A 24,626-nucleotide genomic window follows, 5' to 3' on the forward strand; every position below is an offset into this window, starting at 1 on the left:
CTACTTTTGGTTTGGAATTCACTTCTTGTCCAACTCAGGATGGTTAAGCATGACTCAGTGATCACGTTAGTGAACTCTGAACATGTCTGTGATTGGTACCAAAAAATGGTATCTCCTTTCTTCAGTCATATTTGAAGCTACCACATGACAGAAAACTTGTGCAGTTGTTTTTTTCAGAGTGGAGAGGTAAATAAATATGGAGTCTCTCTTCAAAACTCTAAAAACTATGACTATATACTTGGAACAGAGGAAACGTTCTGGAACAAAACACTGACTAAACAAAACCTTGATCTTCAGTGAAACATAAGCCCAATGCTACAGTAAGAAAAGAAAACTTTCTGCATGAATCTATTAGAAATGATTTAATTTTACATTAAATTAGGATTATTGTTAACAGTATGAACTTCCAAAAGAAGGAAGCCACCAAGGATTTCCAGACCAACAAATCGCGATGCACAGCATGCTTTTTTATTTATTTTAAAGAATGCTATTAAGGGAATATAAAGAATGCTATTAAGGGAAGTGATCCATAAAAATCTTTCAAAAGTTAGCCAAGAAAATTTGAATTCATGTTTGGGGTCCTTCAGACATGTTTGGTATAAAATACTAGGCAAGATACGTTTGGTATAAAATATTAGGCAGGAATGGACACTGCTGGAAGATTAAAGTATCCTTTCCCCTTGCAGCCCAACCTACACTCTCCAAATCTGCTCTGCAGCAGATTGGGGGACATGCAGGTGGCTGTAGGGGGAGGAAGGAAAGGGAAACTCCCATTCTGCGAGTGGAACTTTGCTTGTGTAACATTGGATTTACTCTTTAGACCGCATCCTATGCACATTTCCTGGGAATAAACCCCATTGAATATTGTGGGTCTTTGAAGTAAAGCATGCATGGGATTGCACTGCTCAGTTATGTATATTTTCACCAAGTTATATATGATTCGGTATTCTCTCTCAACAGAAAGATCAATGCAACTTAAAGCCTACTTGGGAACCCAAAGAAAAATGTGCAGCACTTCATGTTTGGAATGGATTTTACTTCATCATCAAAAGATTGTTATTTAAAAAGCTAAGATCTATTTTTATTAAGAGTTTGAAATAAAGATAGCCAACTCAACTGTTAAAAGATGAAAATATCAAAGACTGAGAATTGCATTTTTTTCCTGCCAGAGGGGCACTCGTTAAAATTCTTCAGATATTTTATGCTGGCAAAGTATAAAGGCTTAAGTTTAGTTTTCTGCTACAAATTACAGTGTTACTGTAGTGTGTTTCACATTATCCACTGCAGCAAGTTGGTATGAAGTTCATTAAATCTGGAACAGGTCCAGGTGATTTCAAATAGCTGAAGACACTGGCAAATGAAAGCTTCTTAAAAATTCCAACACTATATTTGCATTTGCTTCACACACCTTTATCTATGTTGGCCAATCAAATGACTCAATCAAATATCATAAAGACCTTATCTAACATAGTTCATTTGGACACTTCACTGCTACAATTGCAAAATGTATGTGCTAAGTACTGGAGAAACTCACAGCAACAGGAAGTGACAGAAGCTATGAGTGTTAAGAGTTCTTGCCTTACTAAATTCCTAACTTTAATGGATACTTTTTCTGAACCCGTACAGTCTGCTGGTACAGAACTGAAACACCACTTGAATGGATCAAAGTAGGATACAACTACAACATGGGCTATATACATTCCACATTGTGTACATTCCAAAGTACAGAATTCAGAACACTGAGAATGTGTGCTTGCTTTAAAAAGAAAAGAAAAGGGAGGGGTGGGGAAGAAGCAGAGTACTAATCCTGTGGTCCCCAATATGATACCTCTCCACCAGGCACTCTGCCCTTCCTGATTTTTTTCTTTTTACTTTGAAATATTTTTTTAAATTACAAAAACAACTGGGAGGTCAGCACACAGCAAAGCAGAGTACCAGCCTCCAATACTGCAGCATGTGGGCCCCAGAGGGATTCTTAGAAATAAAAAAGATGATTGGCTGCAGCCCATGGCCTTGTTTTGAAGCATGCCCAACTACCCAGAAAAAAAGGGGGAAACATTAGCTGGGGATAGTAGGGAGCATCCTGGGGGGCTAAAGAGGTACTGGGAAGCAAAGGGGTGTTTTGCCTGTGCTGTGTGTGTGGGGAGGGGTTGCCTTTTTTTTTAAAAAAAAAATGTGGTATGTGTGTTAGCTGGCTTGTTTTGGTGTGGTGTATGTTTTGCCTGTTTTGTGTGTGTGTGTGTGTGTGTGTGTGTGTGTAGGTATTTCTCTAAGCATTACCAGTTTACCTTCTGTGAAATGGGTAGTTTGTTGCTTTGTGGGGGAAAATATGTGATTTGGCATTTGTGGCTCAGATCCCACCTCTGCTTTGTACTCACTTTCTTAGCCAATGTCAAGCCCCCACTGGTGACTTCACTAAAGTTAAGAGTTTGCTTCAGTCAAAGCAGGACAGCCAAGTTACTTGTCTCTTTGCCTCCTGTGAAACGGATGCTGGAACATTAAACTGCTCCATTTAAAACATTTAAAAGAGTGGTTTTGTGTTTTGGAACTCAGTTCCCACCTCTGCCTTGTGCTTAGGTCTCGGGAAAATCATTTTTCTTTAGCTTCATCCATTTTCCTCATAGGAAATGAGTGTTTTGTGACTGGCCATGTCAACTATGGCATCCATTTGGAGAATGAGCTAGCCCACCTCAATGCAGCCATTTTGTGAGAGCACCCACAACATGCTCTCAAAGTTCCAAATGTGCCCACCAGCCCCAAAAGGGATCTCTGACTGATTCTTAAGGCTGCAAAGACAGATTTGAAAACATGTAAGACAATGCCTGGTAAAAATTCCAGTGGCCAGGGATCAAGTGTCAGTGTTGTTTCATTACAGTGCCATGTAATATATATGCCTATTTAGAAGTCTCATTGCGTTCAGAACTTACTTCCTTGTAAGTGAGTAAACGATTCATTTCCTTTCCCCACACTCATGGCTAGCAGAAACATAATGTCAGGGTGGAAACTGAGCCGATAGAACCCCAGAGCAGTTCTGATTCTGAGGAGGATCAGCAATCTGTGGGAGAGGAGCCAGCTCATCCCTCACAGGCTCAGCAGCTGGCAGAGATTCCTCCTCCCAGCATTCCTGAGATAGATAGTGAACCTAGCAGTGAGCAAGTGTGGGAACGGGGCTTGCTAGATGCTCGACGCAGACGCAGGGAGTGACGAGCGATGGAGGGCACGGAAAGGAGGCGTAGTGCCCGTTTGGCGCGCAAGCAACGGCCGCCTCCCGTAGACCCAAGGGAAAGAGGGAGGATCTCTCCCTAGCCCATAAGTTCAGGGTCTTCAAGTGACTCTCCGTCAAATGGGGATCAACTGCCTACTCGGCACATAGGCCATTCTGCTGTTCCTTGCTTAGTCGCTGGTGATTAGCATCTGAAAGAGTAATTAAGTTGTAAAAGGATTAAAGCCTTGAAAAGAATCCTTTCATCTGTGTCTTGAGTTGGATATTGGACTCTACTGAAAGAGGTCACTAGGACGCTCCTGACACATAATTATGCAAAGTAAGCAAATATATAAACATCTGTCAAATTTGCATAGGATTTTACAGGTCACAGAAATTTGGATTACCTTGGAGCACTAACCCAACTGTAGCCATGTATTATTAAAACTTCTGTTATTCTATCACAAGAATAAAAAAATTGATTGTAAATGGATTTCACTTGTGGTATGCATGTAGTGAGTACAGGCATGTCTAGTTCACATGCAGCCTGCAAAGTTGAGACCTAATACTAATTATTGTAATTAATGCCACTCTTTTCAAAATGGCCCATATGGTGCAGTTTATTTTCCCAGGTGACTCCTAGCAAAGAACTGTAAGTAGGAATTCTCAGCCTCATTTATTTCTAGCACAGGCACTTTCATTTAGGAAGGCACGAGAAAAATATAAACGGGAGGAAATCCTTTACAGTTTGGTATTTACACACAATGTGTAAATGTACAACAGTTTTCATGCACACACACAAAAATGTGTGCTTTGGAGGAGTTGATACAGTGCCTCCACTGAAGGCATGCCTTTTGCTGCATTGTGAGATTTGACTGCCATTTACAGTTATATCTAGACTCCTTTAAGGAGCTATGAACTACAAGATGTAAATCCAAGTGAAAATCTTCTATACAAGTTATTGGTAGGTACAGGAGGAGATTCAAGTTTTATGTATGAATAAGGAAGTGTGTGTGGGGGGGGAGGGGGAAATCATGGCTTCTTCCCACATATCCACCCCCTGTTACAACAAATTTCTCCATTCTACCAGTTAACCTCCTGTTAAACTGGTTCACTTTGTACTAGCTGATTGAGTTGACACTAGGGTAAGAGGCCTATCAATCACCTCAGATGTACTGAGGCCTGGGTATAGATTTTTACACATCCTTGGCTTACTGTTCATATTTGCTACAACTGCATTATGCACAGGTGATGTATCAAATGAGCACACACATAATATGAGTAGAGTGATACAGTCAAACAAAATGCCTTTACAAATATGATTATTCAATGCTTTTTGAAGTTAGCACAATTGCTATTCCATTTCAAGTGACAACAAGCATTCAAGAAGTGGGTACACAAAGGCAATTTAATTACTATAAAATCCAAGTCCCAGTGCATATTAAGCACGAATACACTTATTTAATAATGCGTTTATAGTTTGGTTTCTCACTAGGTAGTGCATGCCAACTTCTGTAAACCTCATGCATACATTTTAGCAGCATTCAACAGACTTGTGTAGCACTGATGAATAAAAGTAAATAATACACATTTCCTATTGCTTTATGCACTAAGGGTTTAATTAATCACTTATACCAGATTTTAAACGCTGGAGGAGAGAATAAAATACAAGAACACTGAAAGATAATACGCACCAGTGAGAGCTAATCTTAAATCAGGTCCCTTAAGAAAAAGCAGAACACTAAATCACAAAGCCATGAATATATGAATCTACTGTTGTATCATCCATGTGATAATAATAAATTAGACAATCTGAAAGCGTGAAAACTGATAGATCAAAATTCTGCACAGTAGCAAATTGTATAATTGGGTAAAATGGGATGATTCAATATCAGAACCAGAGTACCACACTATGAAACCACTAGACTCTAAATGGTAATTCACTGACCATAGTCAAGAGGATTGTCAGGGCTTATAAATATACCATACTATCTATCTCTAAATTAAGACTAGCAAATCAAATGTTTGAGAGGCCCTGCTTCAGATGGAAAATATGCTATAACACACTATCCTCCCACACCATGCAAGGGGTCAAACTGGTGTTCAAATGTAAAATAGGACAGTGCCCTGAACATGTGTACCAATTTTCATATTCAAATATCCGAGTCAAGGAAGATAGCATGTTACAAATAGAATATCAAATCGAGGCATTTTAAACTGAAGGCCTCACCTTTGCCTGGCTGATAAACAGATACTGTTTTACTGTAATTGGCACTCCTGATCTATTGAAAACTGATATTCAGAAGACATGACAGTTATCCAGGAAGCAAATTATTACAGGCACTACATACATTTTAGGGTGCTGAGATTAGGGCTGCTACTTACTTTGAAAATATATCTGAGGCCCTTAAGCAGTGTCAGTCATATGCCTTCCTTCCTTCACCATCCACCAGCCTATTCCCTCACCCCCAGGGATAAAAGCTTATCTCGGGGGTCAGGTAGGTAGCACCAGTTCTATCAGTATGGCAGCTTGTTAGATAGAAGAAGTGCACCTAGCCTCTCCCTCCTTCCCTTTCAAATAAGACTGGGAGACACAACCAGCAATCTTGACACGGTGGCATCTCCTTCATCCTGGAAAAACAAATTGGAACTCCCATAATTTCTGGCATAAAATGCTAATGGCCAGAGATTATGGTAGTTTCAATTCAACTCCCACAATGCATAAAGACACAGTCAGTGCATCTTTTGCCTTTGAAAGAAACCCAGAAAGAAAGGAGAGGCTAGGTATCCAAATAGCCACTGCACTGTCACAGCCACTGCCTGCCTGGCCTACCACGTATGTACGTGTGTGTGTGTGTGTGTGTGTGCGCGCGCACGCGTGTGTGTGTGCAGATTTAAGGTAAGCAGCCTGCTCAAGGCTGGCTGTGCTGCAACCCAATTGTCCTAGCTGTCATGACACCTGTAGCTGACATACAGAATGATTCAAAGTTCAATCAGTAGCTAAATAAATTATCAAAAGGCAGACTAGGACACCAGTATTTACAGCTTGACCTTTTTTTCCCCCAGAAGTAGTCACTTGGCATTTCTTTCAGACACAAACTGGCAAGATTTTTAAGCATAGTCTCAGCTCTGGAATCAGAGGTAATGCTTCCAAATTTTTCAGGAGGGTTGATTCTGCATACACATGCCTTAAAAGAGACAAGAATCGTAAGGTTTTATTGGAAGGAAGAAGAGAGGCTTGGAATAAGTGTGTTTAGCCAATTCAGGATGCAAGGCAGAGAGGAAATAGAACTGATCTTGACCAGGCAAGTAGTTCTAGCATATATCTACAAATCAGCGGATGGATGGAATATGGTCTATTGCATAATTTAGTACATGCTTCAAACTCTAGATAATCTGATTTTTAAAAAAAAATGTTTTGAGCCATCATGTGTTTAGCCAATTCAGGATGCAAGGCAGAGAGGAAGTAGAACTGTTCTTGACCAGGCTAGTAGTTCTAGCATAAATCTACAAATCAGCGGATGGATGGAATATGGTCTATTGCATAATTTAGTAAATGCTTCAAACTCTAGATAATCTGATTTAAAAAAAAATGTTTTGAGCCATCATGGTAGGCAGAACACTGAAGATGTGTGAACACAATCTAGAAGGGTCTGATAGAGAGGACTTGAACTGGACTAGAGTTTGAATGATAGTTTTTGAAAAATCAAAGTTATCATCATAATATCTCAGGACTTCAGTAAGGCCACATAATACAAATAAATTATCGGGCAGTTCTTTTGTAACGTGGTGGAAATGGGAGGGCAAGGAGTCAGAGGCATTTGGATCTGGATGCAATTTTTATTTCATTGTGTTGATGTTAAAAGCCACTCGGAGCTTTGGTTGCAGAGGTTTGGTTAATTAACCCATGGTTGGTTGGGGCTATGTGAGAGTGAGCAAGCACATCTGATTTATAAAACAACCAGGAACTTCCTGATCCTGCATTGTTTGGTATGACATGTGAACCTGGAACTCTAGATTGAGGGGAAACAACCCAGTGCTTTTTTTTTTTTGGGGGGGGGGTTAAATAAAATTAGGCTAAATAAAATAAAGCAAGCGATAGTGGGAGAAAGCAGCACCTCACTGAAAAGCATGGATGGTGAGTAAGTGACTTTGATATGTTGGCCAACCAACTGGATGAACTAGTATAGGGAGGGCAGGCACTCCTATTGTACATAAAAAGCTTAGACAGCATAGGTGAGAAAAGCTTAGCAAAGTTCAGGTAAGCAAAGATACATTGCACTTTTAAGTGAGCACTTTTATCTCTCAGGATCTGCTGTAATATATCCTGCATGCTAAAACTGTTTCAAAGAATACTATAATTACATAGATAATGCATTCCCCACCCCTGGCACACCATTATGGTTCTTCAACTGATCATCGCATGGTCCATGATAAAGGGGTAATTGCAAAGTATCACTTTTCAAGTCTTTGTGAGATTTGTAAGAGAACACCTCCAAGCACCCTAATAATACTTGCCACTGTATTCTCAATTTTGCAGTAACATTTTATGGTAGAATAGTGAAACACTAGTCTAGTTACTGGCAACTTGTTTATAGCAAGTTAGTTTTTGTTAACTCTTAGAACTTCTTTTCATGACCCAATATGGCAATTTTTATGTTCCTGATCATGTATATGTGGTCCACTGGAGAAGGAAATGGCAACCCACTCCAATATTCTTGCTAAGAAAACCCAATGGAACGTATCACAAGGCTAAAAGTTATGACGCTGGAAGATGAGCCCCTCAGGTCGGAAGGTGTCCAATATACTGCTGGGGAAGAGCAGAGGGTATTTCCAAGTAGCACCAGAAAGAGTGAAGCAGCTGGGCCAAAGCCGAAAGGACACTCAGCTGTGGATGTGTCTGGTGGTGCAAAGAAAGTCCGATGCTGTAAAGAACAATATTGTTTAGGAACGTGGAATGTCAGATCAATGAATCAAGGTAAGCTGGAGGTGGTCAAACATGAGATGGCAAGATTGAACATCGACATCTTGGGAATCAGAGAATTAAAATGGACAGGCATGGGTGAATTTAATTCAGGTGACCATTATATCTACTACTGTGGGCAAGAATCCCTTAGAAGAAAGGGAGTAGCACTCATAGTCAACGAAAGGGTGGGAAAAGCAGTACTGGGGTACAATCTCAAAAACGACAGAATGATCTCAGTACGAATCTAAGGCAAACCATTCAGCATCACAGTAATTCAAGTCTATGCCCCAACCACTGAGGCCGAAGAAGCTGAGGTTGATTGGTTCTATGAAGACCTACAACACCTTCTAGAACTAACACCAAAAAAAGATGTCCTCTTCATCATAGAGGATTGGAATGCTAAGGTGGGAAGTCAAGGAACAACCGGGATAACAGGCAAGCATGGCCTTGGTGCACAAAATGAAGCAGGACAAAAGCTAATAGAGTTTTGCCAAGAGAACACGCTGATCATAGCAAACACTCTTTTCCAACAGCACAAGAGGCGACTCTACACATGGACATCACCAGATGGTCAATATCGAAATCAGATTGATTATGTCCTTTGCAGCCAAAAATGGAGAAGCTCTATACAGTCAGTAAAAACAAGACCTGGAGCTGACTGTGGCTCAGATCATGAGCTGCTTCTTGTAAAATTTCGGCTTAGATTGAAGAATGTAGGGAAAACCACTAAACCATTCAGGTATGACCTAAATCATATCCCTTATGAATATACAGTGGAGCTGACGAATAGATTTATGGGATTAGACCTGATAGACAGAGTGCTTGAGGAACTATGGACGGAGGTCCGTAACATTGTTCAGGAGGCAGCAACGAAATCCATCCCAAAGAAAAAGAAATGCAAGAAAGCCAAGTGGCTGTCTGATGAGGCTTTACAAGTAGCTGAGGAAAGAAGGGAAGCGAAAAGCAAGGGAGAAAGGGGAAGATATATCCAACTGAATGCAGAGTTCCAGAGAATAGCAAGGAAAGACAAGAAGGCCTTCTTAAATGAACAATGCAAAGAAAACAGAATGGGAAAGACTAGAGAACTCTTCAAGGAAATCGGAGATATCAAGGGAACGTTTTGTGCAAAAGACAGGCATGATAAAGGACAAAGAAGGCAGGGACCAAATAGAAGCAGAAGAAATTAAGAAGAGGTGGAAAGAATACACAGAAGAACTATACAGGAAAGATCTTAATGTCCCTGATAGCCATGATAGTGCAGTCACTGAACTTGAGCCAGACATCCTCGAGAGTGAAGTCAAGTGGGCCTTAGGAAGCATTACTAACAAAGCTAGTGGAGATGACAGTATTCCAGCTGAGCTATTTAAAATCCTAAAAGATGATGCTGTTAAAGTGCTGCACTCAATATGCCAAACAAATTTGGAACACTCAACAGTGGCCACAAGACTGGAAAAGGTCAGTTTACATTCCAGTTCCAAAGAAGGGCAATGCCAAAGAGTGTTCAAACTACCGCACAATTGCAGTCATTTCACATGCCAGCAAGGTGATGCTCAAAATCCTACAAGCTAGGCTTCAGCACCATGTGAACCGAGAACTACCGGAAGTACAAGCTGGGTTCCGAAGAGGCAGAGGAACTAGAGATCAAATCGCCAACATTCGCTGGATCATGGAGAAAGCAAGAGAATTCCAGAAAAACGTCTATTTCTGCTTCATTGACTACGCTAAAGCCTTTGATTGTGTGGATCACAACAAACTCTGGCAAATCCTTAAACAGATGGGAGTACCAGACCGCCTTACCTGTCTCCTGAGAAACCTGTACGAGGGTCAAGAAGCAACAGTAAAAACCAGACACGGAACAACCGAGTGGTTCAAAATTGGGAAAGGAGTACGACAAGGCTGCATATTGTCACCCTGCTTATTTGACTTATATGCAGAATACGTCATGAGAAACGCTGGGTTGGATGAATCACAGGTCGGAATTAAGATTGCCGGGAGAATTATCAACAACCTCCGATACGCAGACGATACCAAACTAATGGCAGAAAGCGAAGAGGATCTAAAGAGCCTCTTGTTGAGAGTGAAAGTGGAGAGTGCCAAAGCTGGTTTGAAACTCAACATTAAAAAAACTATGATCATGGCATCCAGCCCCATCACCTCCTGGCATATAGAAGGGGAAGAAATGGAAGCAGTGACAGATTTTACTTTCTTGGGCTCCAAGATCACCGCAGATGGTGACTGCAGCCATGAAATTAAAAGACGCTTGCTCCTTGGGAGGAAAGCTATGGCAAACCTAGACAGCATAGTAAGAAGCAGAGACATCTCCTTGCCGACAAACGTCCATCTAATCAAAGTTATGGTTTTCCCAGTAGTAACGTATGGCTGTGAGAGCTGGACTATATGGAATGCTGAGCGCTGAAGAATTGATGCTTTCGAACTGTGGTGCTGGAGAAGACTCTTACGAGTCCTCTGGACTGCAAGGAGGTCCAATCAGTCAATCCTAAAGGAAATCAACCCTGAGTGCTCATTGAAAGGACAGATACTGAAGCTGAAGCTCAAATATTTTGGCCACCTAATGCAAAGAGAAAACTCCCTGGAAAAGACCCTGATGCTGGGCAAGATTGAAGGCAAAAGGAGAAGGGAACGGCAGAGGATGAGATGGCTAGATAGCATCACCGATGCAATGAATATGAACTTGAGCACACTCCGGGAGAGAGTGGAGGACAGGAAGGCCTGGTGTGCTATGGTCCATGGGGTCATGAAGAGTCAGACACGACTTAACGACTGAACAACAAATGATGTATATACCCTAGGGTTTTTGACTGACACCCAATAAATTTTCTTTAATGCAGGAATTGCAAGAACGTTAGTTATGAATAGTGGATCATCTGTCACTAAACTTACAACTATGACATTGATCATGTCTAATTTATAACTGACAACTCATTCTTCTGTATTATACAACCCTCTCCACTAGATTGATCTTGACACAGTGGTGTGTTTTTAATTCTATCAAATACATGATAGCAATTCTGCAAAAGACAACTACTTGACTTTTACTTTGTTATGCAAGTTCCTGTGATAGAAATATCTTAATTTACGGTACTGATGCCTGGTTAGCTGGCATTTATGTCATGCCTTGCCTTCAGACACAAATTTGCCATCTCCATTTTCAGGTTTCATGATCATCTTATATAAGACAGCAACTTTTGTTTATAGTCTTCCTACTCACTAAAGGTTCCTTTAACATTAGGAAGACTAGAAATGTGCTAAAGAGGCACTGGACACACATGGTATATAGGAGGAACATCAAGGCTGGCAATGAATGTTGGACAAGGAGGCATAGTTACTGGGTTGGATCTAGCCTTACTCATGCTTAGAGCAGACCCACTGAAATCAATAGAACACTACTAACCTAATCCCCTTTGATAGAACACTACTAACCAAATCTCCTTTGATTTCAATGGGTCTGCTCTAAACATGACTAAGGCTGGATCCAACCCACTGTAATTATTTCCCTCTCAAAACTGACTCCACATGGGAGCTCTTTAGTTAATATTGTAATACATGTAAGCAGTTGCCCCATCAAGAGTAAGAAAGTGCACACTCTTATGTAATGTTCAGAACAAGGGTCCATGCCTAACTGAATAGTCATCTTGTCAGAGAGTGTAACTGCTTTCACAGAGAGCATCAGCCAGCTGGGAAAAATTTAAATCTTTAAGCGTTACGTAAAGTAACTGAATTTTTTAGTTATCGTGTACCCTGCCAAATATGGTTTAAGGGTTCTGATACAGATATTCAGTAGTTTGTACAATCCTTCCGGGTTGCAGAGAAACTTGAAAATAGATCAAATGTAAGTGGGACCTGCACAAAATGTTGAAATGTGGTGCTCCTGTTCAGGATTCCCTGTCCCCCACCCCCCACCCCGCTGCTGACAGTCAGCATTTTGTGCGCACTGAACATGCTTAGTTTTCAATGAGCTTGTATTAGGGTTTTACAAGCCCTTTTCCTAAAGGTTTTTTGCACTTCTGTAAATCTTGGGGGTTCCCCAAGGCTGCTGATGTCTCTCTTGTGCACGGATGGTGCTGTTTTACTACATAGATTCACACAGAGAACGGGTTCATTATTACTGCATAGGATTAAGTCAAGACTTGTATCTGCAGAGGTTTAAGTAAATATTTACTTTGTTCTTGCATAAAAAGTTGTATGCAGTGTATCTTGTTATTGTATGAAAGACAAAGTGCAGACTAAAAACATAAGAAGAGCCAAGCTTGATTAGACCAAGGGTCCATCTGGTCAGGCATTCTGTTCACAATGGCCAATCAACTGCCCATGGTAAACCCACAAGCAGAACATGAGTGCAACAGCACCCTCCTGCCCATGTTCCCAAGCAACTGCTGTACGTAGGCATACTGGCTTTGAAACTGGAGGTAGCATACAGTCAGGGCCAGAAATATTGGAACAAGGATAACTGTTTTGGCAGTTGGCCTCTGTACACCACCACATTGAAGTTGAAAGGAAACACACCCAGATGGGAGCAAAGTCAGGACTTTCAGCTGTCATTCAAGGGGGTTGACAAAAGTGGGGCACTAACCATTCAGGAAGTACAGCCAGTGGCATACACACACACCTATCATTGGTGGCTCATAAGTAATGGAACAAACCAACATCATTTCAAACTTAAGGATCGTCTTTAATACCTGGATGAAAATCCTTTGCAGTCAATGACTGCCTGAAGTCTGGAACCCATGGACATGACCAAATGCTGAGTGTTCTCCCTCGAGACGCTTTGCCAGGCCTTTACTGCAGCTGCCTTCAGCTGCTCCTTATTTGTGGGTCTTTTTGCCTTCAGTCTTGTCTTCAGTAAGTGAAAAGCATGCTCTGTTGGGTTGAGATCAGGTGACTGACTTGGCCATTGAAGAACATCCCACTTCTTTGCCTTCAGAAATTGGGTCATTATCCATCTGCAATATGAAGCGGCATCCTATCAGTTTGGCAGCATTTGGCTGAATCTGAGCAGAAAGTATAGCCCTATACACTTCAGAATTCATGCTGCTGCTTTTATCAGCAGTCAGGTCCTCAATAAACACCAGTGACCCGGGTCCATTGGCAGCCATACATGCCCATGCCGTAACACTGCCTCCACCATGTTTGACAGATGATGTGGTATGCTTCGGTTCATGAGCTGTTCCTTTCCTTCTCCATACTTTTATCTTCCCTTCATTCTGGTACAAGTTAATCTTGGTTTCATCAGTCCGAAGAATCTTATTCCAGAACTGGCCAAGCTTTTTTAGGTGTTTGCTGGCAAAGGCTAATCTGGCCTGTCTGTTCTTGAGCGTTACCAGTGGTTTGCACCTTGTTGTGAAGCCTCTGTATTTACATTCATAAAGCCATCTCTTGACTGTAGATGTTGACAATGACATGCCTACCTCTTCAAGAGCATTCTTGACCTGGCTAGATGTTGTGAAAGGGTTCCTCTTCAGCATGAGCAGAATTCTGCGGTCATCCACTTTAGTTGTCTTCCGTGGTCTTCCAGGCCTTTTGCTGTTGCTGAGCTTGCCAGTTAATTCCTTCTTTTTCAGGATGTTCCAAAATGTTGTGTTGGCCACTCCCAATGTTTTTGCTATCTCTCTGATGGGTTTATGTTGATTCCTTAGCCTAATGACGGCCTCCTTCACTTGCATGGACACCTCTTTGGACCTCATGTTGGGAGTTCCAGTGAACAGCTACCAAATGCAAATGTAATACTCAGAACCACCTCCAGGCCTTTTATCTGCTTGATTGGTCATGGGGTACCCAGGAACAGGCCACACCTGGCCATGCAGCTGCTTGTCAGCCCTTCGTTCCATTACTTATGAGCCACCAATGACGGGTGTGTGTGTATGCCACTGGCTGTCCTTCTTGAATGGTTAGTGCCCCACTTTTGTCAAACCCCTTGAATTACAGCTGAAAGTCCAGAATTCGCTCCCATCTGGGTGTGTTTCCTTTCAACTTCAATGTGGTGGTGTACAGAGGCCAACTGCCAAACCAGTTACCCTTATTCCAATATTTCTGGCCTTGACTGTATATCCATCTGGACTAGTAGCCATCGATAGCCTGATCCTCCATTATTTAATTAATTTCATTTGTATACTGCCCAACAGCCAAAGCTCTCTGGGCAGTTCACAAAAATTAAAACTAAAAAGCACACAGTAAAAAATACAAAATATAAAACCAAAATCTGTCCGATCTCCTTCTAAAGCGATCCAAATTGGTGGTCATACTTTAATTATGTGTGGTGTGAAGAACTTCCTTTTAGTCATCCTGAATCTCCCACCCATCAGCTTCTATTCACACATAGGATGACCCTGGGCTCTAGTATTATGAGAGAGGGAGAATAATGCCTCCCTATCCACTTTCTCCACACCATGCATAATTTTGTACACCTTTATCATGTCCCTCCTTACTCGCCTTTTTTCTGTACTAAACAATCTCAGCCACTATAACCTTTTCTCAAAGGCGAGTTGCTCAAGCCCCTTGATCATGTTAGTTGCTCTTTTCTGTACCTTTTCCAGTCCTACAATATCTTTTTTTAAGTGTGGTGACCATAAATGTACACAGTATTCTATGTGTGGTCACTCCATAGATTTATATAAGGGGGAGTCTGATCTTTGCAGTTTTATTTTCAATTCCTTTTCTAATTATACCTAACATGGAATTTGCCTTTTACACAGATGTCAGACACTGGATTGACATTTCCATCAAGCTGTCTGCCACACCCCCAAGATCTCTTTCTTGGTCAGTCGTAAGAGTGCAAGTATGTGTAACAGACCTACACAACCTCGCTAATTCATCTACTACTTGCCAATGAAGTTAATACAGGAAGTAATGGAGTCAGAAACAGAACTAAAATGCCTCAAATTTAATAAGTCTCAGTGTGAATTTCAGGAAGGTTAACATTCAGCCTAGAATATTGTTGCCTTGGCTAGCTTTCCTACCTCCTTGTAGATCAGGGGTAGGCAACTTGTGGCCCTCCAGATGTTTTGGCTTACAACTCCCATTACCTCTCATCATAGGCAATGCTGGCTAGAGCTGATGGAAGCTGTGGCTCTCCAGATGCTTTGGCTTACATGTCACCCACCCCTGTTGTAGATATTCAGAACAGACTTTAAAAAAGACTGAACTATCATCCTGGCATAATGTCTGAAACTTGCAAGGGAAAAAAGACTGATATTGATTCACAGGACCCAGGAACCTAAATGGTGAGACAATACAGGAAAGTTTGTCTGATTCTCCTTTACATACTGAGCTGGGTAAACAGAAACTATTTCTTTCACAACTGGTAAGTTTTTACCTTTTGATATTTAACAATGCCCAAGGAATTCCTGTGGGAGTGTTAAAGGCTGGAAGCAACTTCTCTCCTAGTTCCACTGCTTTTTTCCGAAATATCTGTAAAATTAAGGTAAGAGAGAGTCATGAGATACAGGGAACAAAGAAAACTAAGTTTCTAATTCAACAAGGAGCTATGAATTCAGCTCTGTTCAGAAGTCATATCAGTAGACTGCCAAACCATGGTATGTAGGATTTAGAATGTACTGCAGGCTGATGAGCTCCTTCTTTCCCTTCTGTGCACCAGTTCTTTCATAATTTAACTACAGCTTGCCTAATTTCAGCAGATAGGGGAAAGTTTATAGTGGCTAGAACACTAGAAAAATATTTCTTTCAAAGGAAGCAAGGAGGTAGAATACTGCCTGCACATTTACCACATGCTCCATAATCAAGAGAGTTAGAAGCTTACTTTTTTTCAAATGAAAGCTGAACATTCTGGAAAGGGACCTGGAAACAGAAATACCATCCTTGCCCATCAGCTGATCTAAGGCTATTTCATGACACAGCAAAAACACTTTTATTCCAGCTGAACAAAAGATACAGGTTCAGTGAAGGTTGCATTTTCTTCAGTTTTGAATAGCTGGGAAGATATGTCATTAATGTTGAAATAAATTGTTCTGAACTATTGTACCTTTTAAGCAACAATCCAGTTCAGTATATAAGTGGTAAAAGTTAATTGGAATGCCACTTTCCTATTCTTCTCTCTGGTAGGTGGTTAAAGTACTTTATTCTGTTAGGGAGAGACACTAGAAGATATATTTTTTAAGCTAAATTATATTTAGGTCAAGTCAGATTACGTAGTTAATTCAGAGATTTTAATAAAACATGGCTACAATATAGATGACATGATAATACAATGAGTGAAGTTTAATGAGCATTTGCTGTGGAACCAGAAGACTGGAGTGTGTGTGTGTGGCTGGGTTCATACAACCCGCTAACCCATACACAGTGGTTGAATGTGAGTTATTGTTGAATTGTGGCTTGTTTGTGAACTATGGGTTAGGGTGTTGTCTGAACCCAGGACATTTTCCACAGTGTGGGCTGTTAACCATGCAGTGTGGTTTATTTTTCTTGAATAAGCCACCTTGAGAACCTATGGTTTGTTGTTGGGTTGTTCAGGGTGGTTAACAAGCCATCCTGTAGAAAATCTCCTGGGTTCAGACAAAATGCTAACCAATGGTTCAACAAACAACCTACAGTTCAACCACAATCCACACTTAACCACTGAGTGTGGGTTAGCATGTTGTGTGAACAGCCCCTCTGTTTGTGTGTGTTGGGGGAGGAGTTCAGGGGAGGAAAAACAAGAGCTAAGGAGGCTCTCAGTTGCAGAACCCTGACAGGAGGTGCTGATGTCACCATAGGAAGGCGGGAGTCTACAGCATAGTATCAGGATTCAATAGTACTCATGTACAAAGTGCTGTGTTGATTTAAGGCACCATGATACAGAAGATATCCACTTCACTTAACCTGCCCTCCACAACTCTCAAAAAGCAGAATAAATGCCCAATTTATCCTTTCATGTACTGTGCACTTAAACATAGCAGAGGGAGAGAAAGAAAAAGGATATATTTTCCTTCCCAGGTTTCCATAATTGTTCACATACTGATTATGGGGGATGGAATGCCACTGAAAACATGTTCAAAATATGTATGTCAGACTACCACATAGTGTGGTTGGAAAAGTCATTTATTACCTCTTGTTTCAACTGTGAGAACTGCTGAATACGTCCTTGTAAGTAGACACATATTATAATATATGTGACATAGGTGAGCTTTGACGTTCCATTCTATTTACTCTTTGCATTTCTTATACCTTCCAGCCACTGAAAAGTCTTTCAAATGGGATCATCTACACATTCATTTTCCAATTTTCCTCTTCCCCCCAGTTCCTTTGGGGAGTTCACATGCCATCCTCAACCACCCTGAAGATAAGCCACCATGGGTTGGTTGTTTGCGCGATAAACGATGTTACTTCCGACAGATGACTGGGCGCACTGTGGCTTGCCATGGGTTGTTCCTCCCTTGGTCCTCCTGCCTGCTTCCAGCACATATCCCAGGTGCCTTTGTAGCAGAAATCCTCATTTTCTCATTCCCTATGCCAGCACCCATTCTGCAATTGGTCCGCTGGGTTTGCTGGCTCACGAGGGAAACTTCCCCCACCCTTGCATCAGATCACCAAATGCACACAATTTTCTGAGCCATTATGAACACAGTAAGTCATTCACAAACTTTAAAAATGTTTTGGGTCTTGCGCAAGTGCACAAGACCTCCTATCCACTATTTACCCCAGCATACTGCTATCCCCCTCTTGTCAACATCCTTGTCAATTTCATCCTCCACTTTGGTGCTTGCCTTGCTAGTGAACACCTTTTTAAAAAGACTTCTTCAAGTACTACGAAAGTAGTTATACCCGCCTGAAAAGGTCCTTCTCCTGCAGCTGCCAGCTGCTTTCAGCTACCCCCCGCCCTGCCCCTTCATGCTTGCCACTTCCCTCCACTGGCCTCCGTTGTTAGCTGTTAGCTATACATATTGGTTACAGAGCAGTAAAGGGGTAGCTGATACGGTAGGGGTAAAGATATGGAAATTTCAAGGCAAAGACATGATGGGGATTGGTAGAGATACGAACATTTCAAGGCAGACAAGTGGCATGGATTGGAAAATATATGCACATTCCAAGGCAGAGCAGGGAGTGGAATCGGTAAATATATGCAAATTTCATGGCAGAGCAGTAAAGTGGAGGGCAAAATTATGCAAATTTCATAGCAGCAGACTTGAAAGACCAAAACAAAAAATAAGAAAGAGACACTCTGTAGTGTCATTTCTTGTTGATTTTTACGAACACTGGGCAGAGGGATGAGGGAGGATGGTGGTAGCACTAGCGACATTGCGAGGAGTGGTAGGGGTTTTCATTGCCCTTGCTGGGCGGCTCTCTAGCTGTTCTTAACAACCCATGATGAAGTCATCCTGCTGGATTCGGTATCACAACAAGCCACAGACAACCTCAAGGTGGCTTGTCTGTGGAAAACAACCCACAATGAAAAAACTGCTCCAGGTTCAGACGTCAAGACAAGCTACCCCATCAATGACAATCTACTGTGGTTTATTGTGTTGTGCAAACTAGGTCTTTGTCTTCATAAAATTCTACAGGTTTTTGCAAATATCCAAGGTGCAAGACATTTTATTTCAAGACTACAATTTCTTTAGGAACTTCTTCCAGTCCAGATTGTGATCAGAACTGAATGGAGCTTAAAGAAAATATATTGAGCACGTCTCAGTATACTTCCCCAGATTATTGATTATTATTCACTGTTTATTAACTCTTTTGGCCAATGTAGACTACATCTAATTTCTAAATTGCCATCACTTGTCTCCATGAATCTATGTACTATGCAGAGTTAACATAAACTTTTGCATAATTACAAAGGTTATCTTTCTTCACTAATAGCAAGGAGCTTGTTAATTCTATCTATGGAAGCAGAGTTTAACGGCGAGTTGTTTCTCTTTTCAGCCACTCAGTTGCACAAATGACACAAACACATGTATTGACAGGCATGTTACTAAACATTTTACAATTTCTGTGGATGTATTTGCAAAGCTAAATTAATGACCCAGAAAGCACTATTCCACTGCCACTTTGTTTGCCCCCTCATGAGCACCCTGGTTCAAAAGACAACACTTTGTCTGGAAAGGTCATCAAGTGTAGAAAGAATCTAACAAATTCTTTCAAAGAGCATTTAAATGTTTTCTTTCAAACCCTCAGGGGTAGGCAAATTGTGGTTCTCCAGATATTTTGGCCTGCAATCCCCATCATCCCTGGCCAGCATAGTCAATGGTCTAGGAGAAGGATGGGAGCTGTAGTTCAAAACTTTTGGAGGACACCAGGTTCTGGAACGCTGCTCTATACTCAGGTGTATTATTTATTATTATTTATTATAATTACATTTCTATACCACTCAATAGCTGGAGCTCTCTGGGTGCAAAGATTAAAAACATTAAAAATACAACATACAGAGATTAAAAACCATTTACATAAAAACACATGAACAGACAATATACACAAAAGAAACATGTATATAAAACAACTTCAAACAAACAATCTCAAAAACAAACAACCATAACCATAAGACATTCCAGGATCGATTAAACACTTATCATATACTACCGAATGCCTGGGAGAAGAGAAAGGTCTAGGGCCTCCCAAAACGGTTAAATGTTCAATCTTCCTCACATTCCTAATCGAATCAAAGCGACATGGTATCAGCTATTGATTGTGGAACACCCACAGATTGAGAGTCTTTTACAACAGAGGCAGGGAACCCTTTTGACCAATTTCTAGTTACACTTGCAGAACTTTGGACTTTAACCTGTAACTCTGTAGTACAATTAGTTTCTATGTAATCTTACCTCTTCTCCAGAAAGATAGTATGCTGAAAGCAGCCCGCCAACAAAACGGATATTCACTTCGAAAACGGAAACTTCTGCATTCTAGGAATACAAATATATTTTAGGTTCAAAGTTAATTTTCAGCACTGAAAGGTTAACAAAATGTCAGTGGTATACAATTGCTTTTAGTACGACGTATCTTTCATAAGCTTAAGTTAAAGAAGATACGATGTCTCATTTCCTCAATTATTGTTATAACCTTGGACTGGTCACCTTGAACTCTTCCTTTCCACTAGGATGCTAAGCCATCCAAGGATTTATGCAGTAATTTTTGCTCTGTTGCACATCAACTTCATGCTTCAAAATGCGATATGAAAATATTTATATTCAGAATCAGAATTGTAAGAAAGCTTCACAATAGCAGTGATATCAACTAACTAGATTTAACACAACTCCATCTGGCTTTTCACCAATCAAAAAACAAATTTTAAGAACAGAACAATAACTTTAAGATGCCTCTTTGGGGATTTAGATACAGATAACTTCTCACTTAAAGGAGTAATCTGTCGAATAATTTGAAACTTGCAGCATCACAATTAATGTTCTCTGATTTTTTTAAAAATCCAAAGTTAGGACTATTGCTAGAAGCTCCAAATGTGATAATGGTATCACACAAATAATAACATTTTGAAAAATTGTTTCTGCTATGACTTCCCAGGTTAGAGACCCCCCACTGGATTCATCCCTGTTTCTATAAATTGCAACTAGCTACACGGTTTGATAGCATTTAATGAGGCATGTAGAGAGCTTTGGCTATTGAGCAGTACAGAAATGTAATATATAAATATGCATGATTTGTTACATTGTTCACATTTTTAAAAAAGTGTGTTTAAGTGGACAGCATTTTGAAAGCAAAGCAGCTGTGTGGGGCTCCAAGCCAGAAGGTGGTCCTGATCTGGGTTGGGGCTCTGCACCCATTTCTCAACCCCCCACCCCCACCCCCCATTTATAGTAAACTGTGCTTTTCATGGAATAGCAGCTGCAGGGGGGATTTTTGGTGGGGAACTGGCAGCTGCACCCTATGCTTCTGATTGGGACCCTGAAGAAATTCTTTCCTTCAAAAGAAAAATAACAACGTGAAGGAAGCTTAAAAAAAATCATGTCTAACATGTAGATTGGCCTTTAAATTACTGGCTATTAAAGCAACCAAACTTTTTGTATCAAGGCAAATATTTTTACATACACCTAAAGCTGTAAAAAGGTATACTTTTCTTTATCGTACATTAAACGAGTATTGAATTACTCAACTATCAAACCAACTGAGGATTCTATAATTTTACATTTCAGACCCACATAAACCTTGTAGCAGATTTGCTGAAGCTAACAATTGTAGAAACCGCAGCTCTTGCAGAGTATATTATACAATCCACTAAAGCATGTGGAGCAAATGAAGCAAGAGATTGTATTCAGTGTAGATTTGAAAGCTCTATCTTTAATAAGACAGTTATCCTTAAGCTCATTATGGCAAGCTAGCATCACCCTGCGAAATCATGTGGATGAGAGAGATTTCAAGAGCAGCTGAAGAGGCTTTACCTCACATCCAGAAAGCCAGTCGGCATCAGACAAGGGAGTGGAGGTAGGTGGGGAAGAGAATGGGTATTCAGTGGATTCCTATAACATATTTCCTTGCAAGCAGATAATGAATGAAGTTTCAGAAGTCAAAGTCTTTTTGAAAAAAAGACACTTAAAATATCTCTCCAGCTTAGCAAGTTTGAACAAGCTATGAGGATCTAGCCTACATAACATGTAAAAAGCATCTGACAACACAGCTGTCAATCAATTTGCTCTATAATGACAAAAGCTAAAATACACAACCCCCGGGGTCATGGATTTTAAGACTAACTGTGGTAGCAAGACCACCACTTATTTTCACTCTCAACTACTTTGATACTTTCTGTATCAAGTATAGCATTAAGGATAGGAAAGAGAAAGATCATATGAACCTTGGGTGAAAGTTGGAGGAGCAGCAAGTCATGAATTGGCAGGCTGCAGTAAAACCTGCAGAGTCCCATGACACTCATTCATGCAGAGCAAGCATTTTTTTTATCTGCTGGAACAGTTTGTTTGCTTATGAGCAACCTTTGGCTTTTTTGTGAACTATGGGAAGAGGTTTTGAACCAATGCTCATCTAAGTGTGTATTGTTATTTAAGCCCTGAATGGGGTGGAGTAGGGGGGACGGGACACATCTATGCAACTCTAAACTTCACCATGTTCACATGCATCTTGCAAGACTGAAAACATAAATGAAAGAGGTCACAGAACCTCTTACAGTAAAAAAAGATATAACCCAGAATATGGAACTGAAAATTAAGCTGATTACCAGAACACGAGCTTTAATGGCATGCTTTTTTTTCACCCATCTGTGATGCAGCTATCACTGTTCCAAAATGCATCACAAAAGGATAACATTTTAGAATAACACATGTTTTAATGAAAATAATGCGACAGTTGCCAACTTCTGCTTCTCAAGCAAATCCTGAAACATTTCTATTAAGCTATTTCAACAACTGCTTGATTAATTACTCAGCGAATGTTTTCTTAGCTTCACTGTTGTTCCTGCTTAAAATCAGTTAATTTAATGGGCTTGAGCCCTAAACATTTGTTCACTCTCCGAAGATGGCATTCTTGACTAATTTTTAGCTGAATCCACCAAATGTAATGGCACAGTACTGATTATATACAGACGGCCAATTTAGATGACTGAAAACATGGGACAGCTGCTTAAAGCTTACCATATGGTAACTGTAACAGGTAGTGTAGCCTTCAACCACACAATTAAAACCCAGAATTGGCACCCTGCCACAGCTGCTTAGAAATCTTGGGAAGCAGAGGGACAATAATGCTGGTCTTAAGTACACATTGGAGGCTATAGCTGACAATCTCCTCATTAAGTTCCCGTTGCAGCTGAGGACATTTTTAAGTAGCTATCAATGGCTCTTGGTTGTCTAAATCCATACTACCTTCTAGCTAATGTATCTCAGCATGATTATAGTTGAATGTATCCTGAAGTTCATATAACAGCAATGGAAGGAGCCCCCACTTATCCAAGGAGCTTGTTACCTCCTGTTGACTTCTATTTAGATTAAATTCAGAGTAAAATAAAATTGAATAAACTTGAGAGCAAAACTCTCAAATTGAAGTAAATTAAGGGATTTCTCTCTCAGGATGTGACTGTATAAACACTGCATTAAAAGCTGCAATACCTGAAGTGCACTGGAAGGGGTGTCTACTCCTTTATTTGAATGAAAGAAAAGGAGGAATAGATAGCCCCCCAGTACACTTCAGGAAGAATGCTGCTGGATCAGATTGAAGGGTCATCGAGAATAGCGTTCTGTTTCCAGCAGTGGCCAGACAGATGCTTTGAGAAGCTTACAAACAGGGCATGCAGGCAACAGGCCTCCCTGTGTGTCCTCAGTAAATCAGAGGTGAAAAATAGTAATTAACCAAATATTTAGTTGCTAAAGTACACTGGGAAAATAGCTTCAGAGAAAGTGACCTTCCACAATATGGCAAAAATGGATACAGATCCAATAATTTAACTGTGCTTTTAATTGTTTCTGATTTCAGTTATGAAATTTGCGCTACCTGTAGAATAAAAACAGATATTGTCTGTTAGTTAAGACAATGAAGGCCACTTTCCTTTTTAAAAATGTAGGCTTGACAAGATAGCTGGTGGGGTGTTATCTTGTAGCAGCCATATCGGGGGTCAGACTAAGTAGCCTCATGCAGTCTCATGCTTCATGTTCTTGCTGAGCTCTTTCTCCCTTAAATATATTGTTGTAAGCTGACGAGACACAGGAATTCCTTATCTTGTCAAAGGTCATACAATTGTATATCTTGTTCTCTGCTGTTCTCTTCTGTTCTCTCCTTATCATGGCTACCCTATAACCCAGTTCTTGTATTATAAACAATAGTGCTAGGAGGAAAAATGTTGAGGATTGCAACCCCATGCGGGAGGGAGAGGAGGAGCCATTTCATATATGTCACAATGTCTATAAAACCAATGTGCTAATATAAATCAGGGCTTCTGGCTCTTTGGAAACGATTCCAGCCTTAAGCCCGCGCGTTAAATAAAGAATCTCTTTTTCCTTCACTCCGTGGTCTCTCTGACTCTGGGTTCTGCAACATAAATGGTGCCGTGACTCGGATGTGGCAGGCTCTGAGCCAGACAGGTGGCAGTTGCCTGCTCTTGATCGCCGCACCAGGAGGACGAGCTCGGCGCATGCCTCCCTTTCTTGGCGCCACCGACCTTTTTGTCGAGTGAATGGGAGAAAGCCTGCACCGGGATCGCCCAAACGGCAGCGAGCAGCAAGAGAACCTTGGGAAGCGGAGGAAGAAACTTGAGCCCTGCCTGTATCGCAGCTGCAATTGAGTTGAAACCCACATTGGAAGCCTTCAGGAGAAAGGCAAGTATATGGGAAAAAGAGGGCCCCGCCTTTAGGGAGAAAGGCCACTGGGCAGAAAAAAAGAGGGCCCCGCCTTGTGAAGAAGGTCAGTGTTGGTGGTATACGTATACAAAAGAACCTACTCCTTGCGGGTAGAAGGGGGGCCTGATCACACCCCCGAGTGGGCGCCAGTACCTAGCACGCCAGTACTCAGTAGGAAGCTGAGGAAGCTGGGGAAGCCGTTTTCCGCTCTGGTAAAAAGTGG

The 24,626-nt window shown here is 41.0% G+C and overlaps 1 protein-coding gene across 1 annotated transcript in view; it reads right to left on the reverse strand.

Annotated features, from left to right (window-relative positions):
* MAN1A1 (mannosidase alpha class 1A member 1) overlaps positions 1 to 24,626 on the reverse strand; it is a 105,512-nt gene that overhangs the window by 35,431 nt on the left and 45,455 nt on the right. Inside the window, exons 5-6 of the mRNA XM_084827412.1 lie at positions 19,937 to 20,017; positions 15,499 to 15,593 (exon numbers count right to left, since the gene is read on the reverse strand). Of these exons, the coding sequence (XP_084683538.1) occupies positions 15,499 to 15,593; positions 19,937 to 20,017 (176 nt within the window). The remainder of the gene's footprint in view (positions 1 to 15,498; positions 15,594 to 19,936; positions 20,018 to 24,626) is intronic.

This window comes from Heloderma suspectum, chromosome 1 (assembly GCF_057233095.1).
Source record: "Heloderma suspectum isolate Gila_16-S chromosome 1, 16-S_ref, whole genome shotgun sequence".
Taxonomy (NCBI): domain Eukaryota; kingdom Metazoa; phylum Chordata; class Lepidosauria; order Squamata; family Helodermatidae; genus Heloderma; species Heloderma suspectum.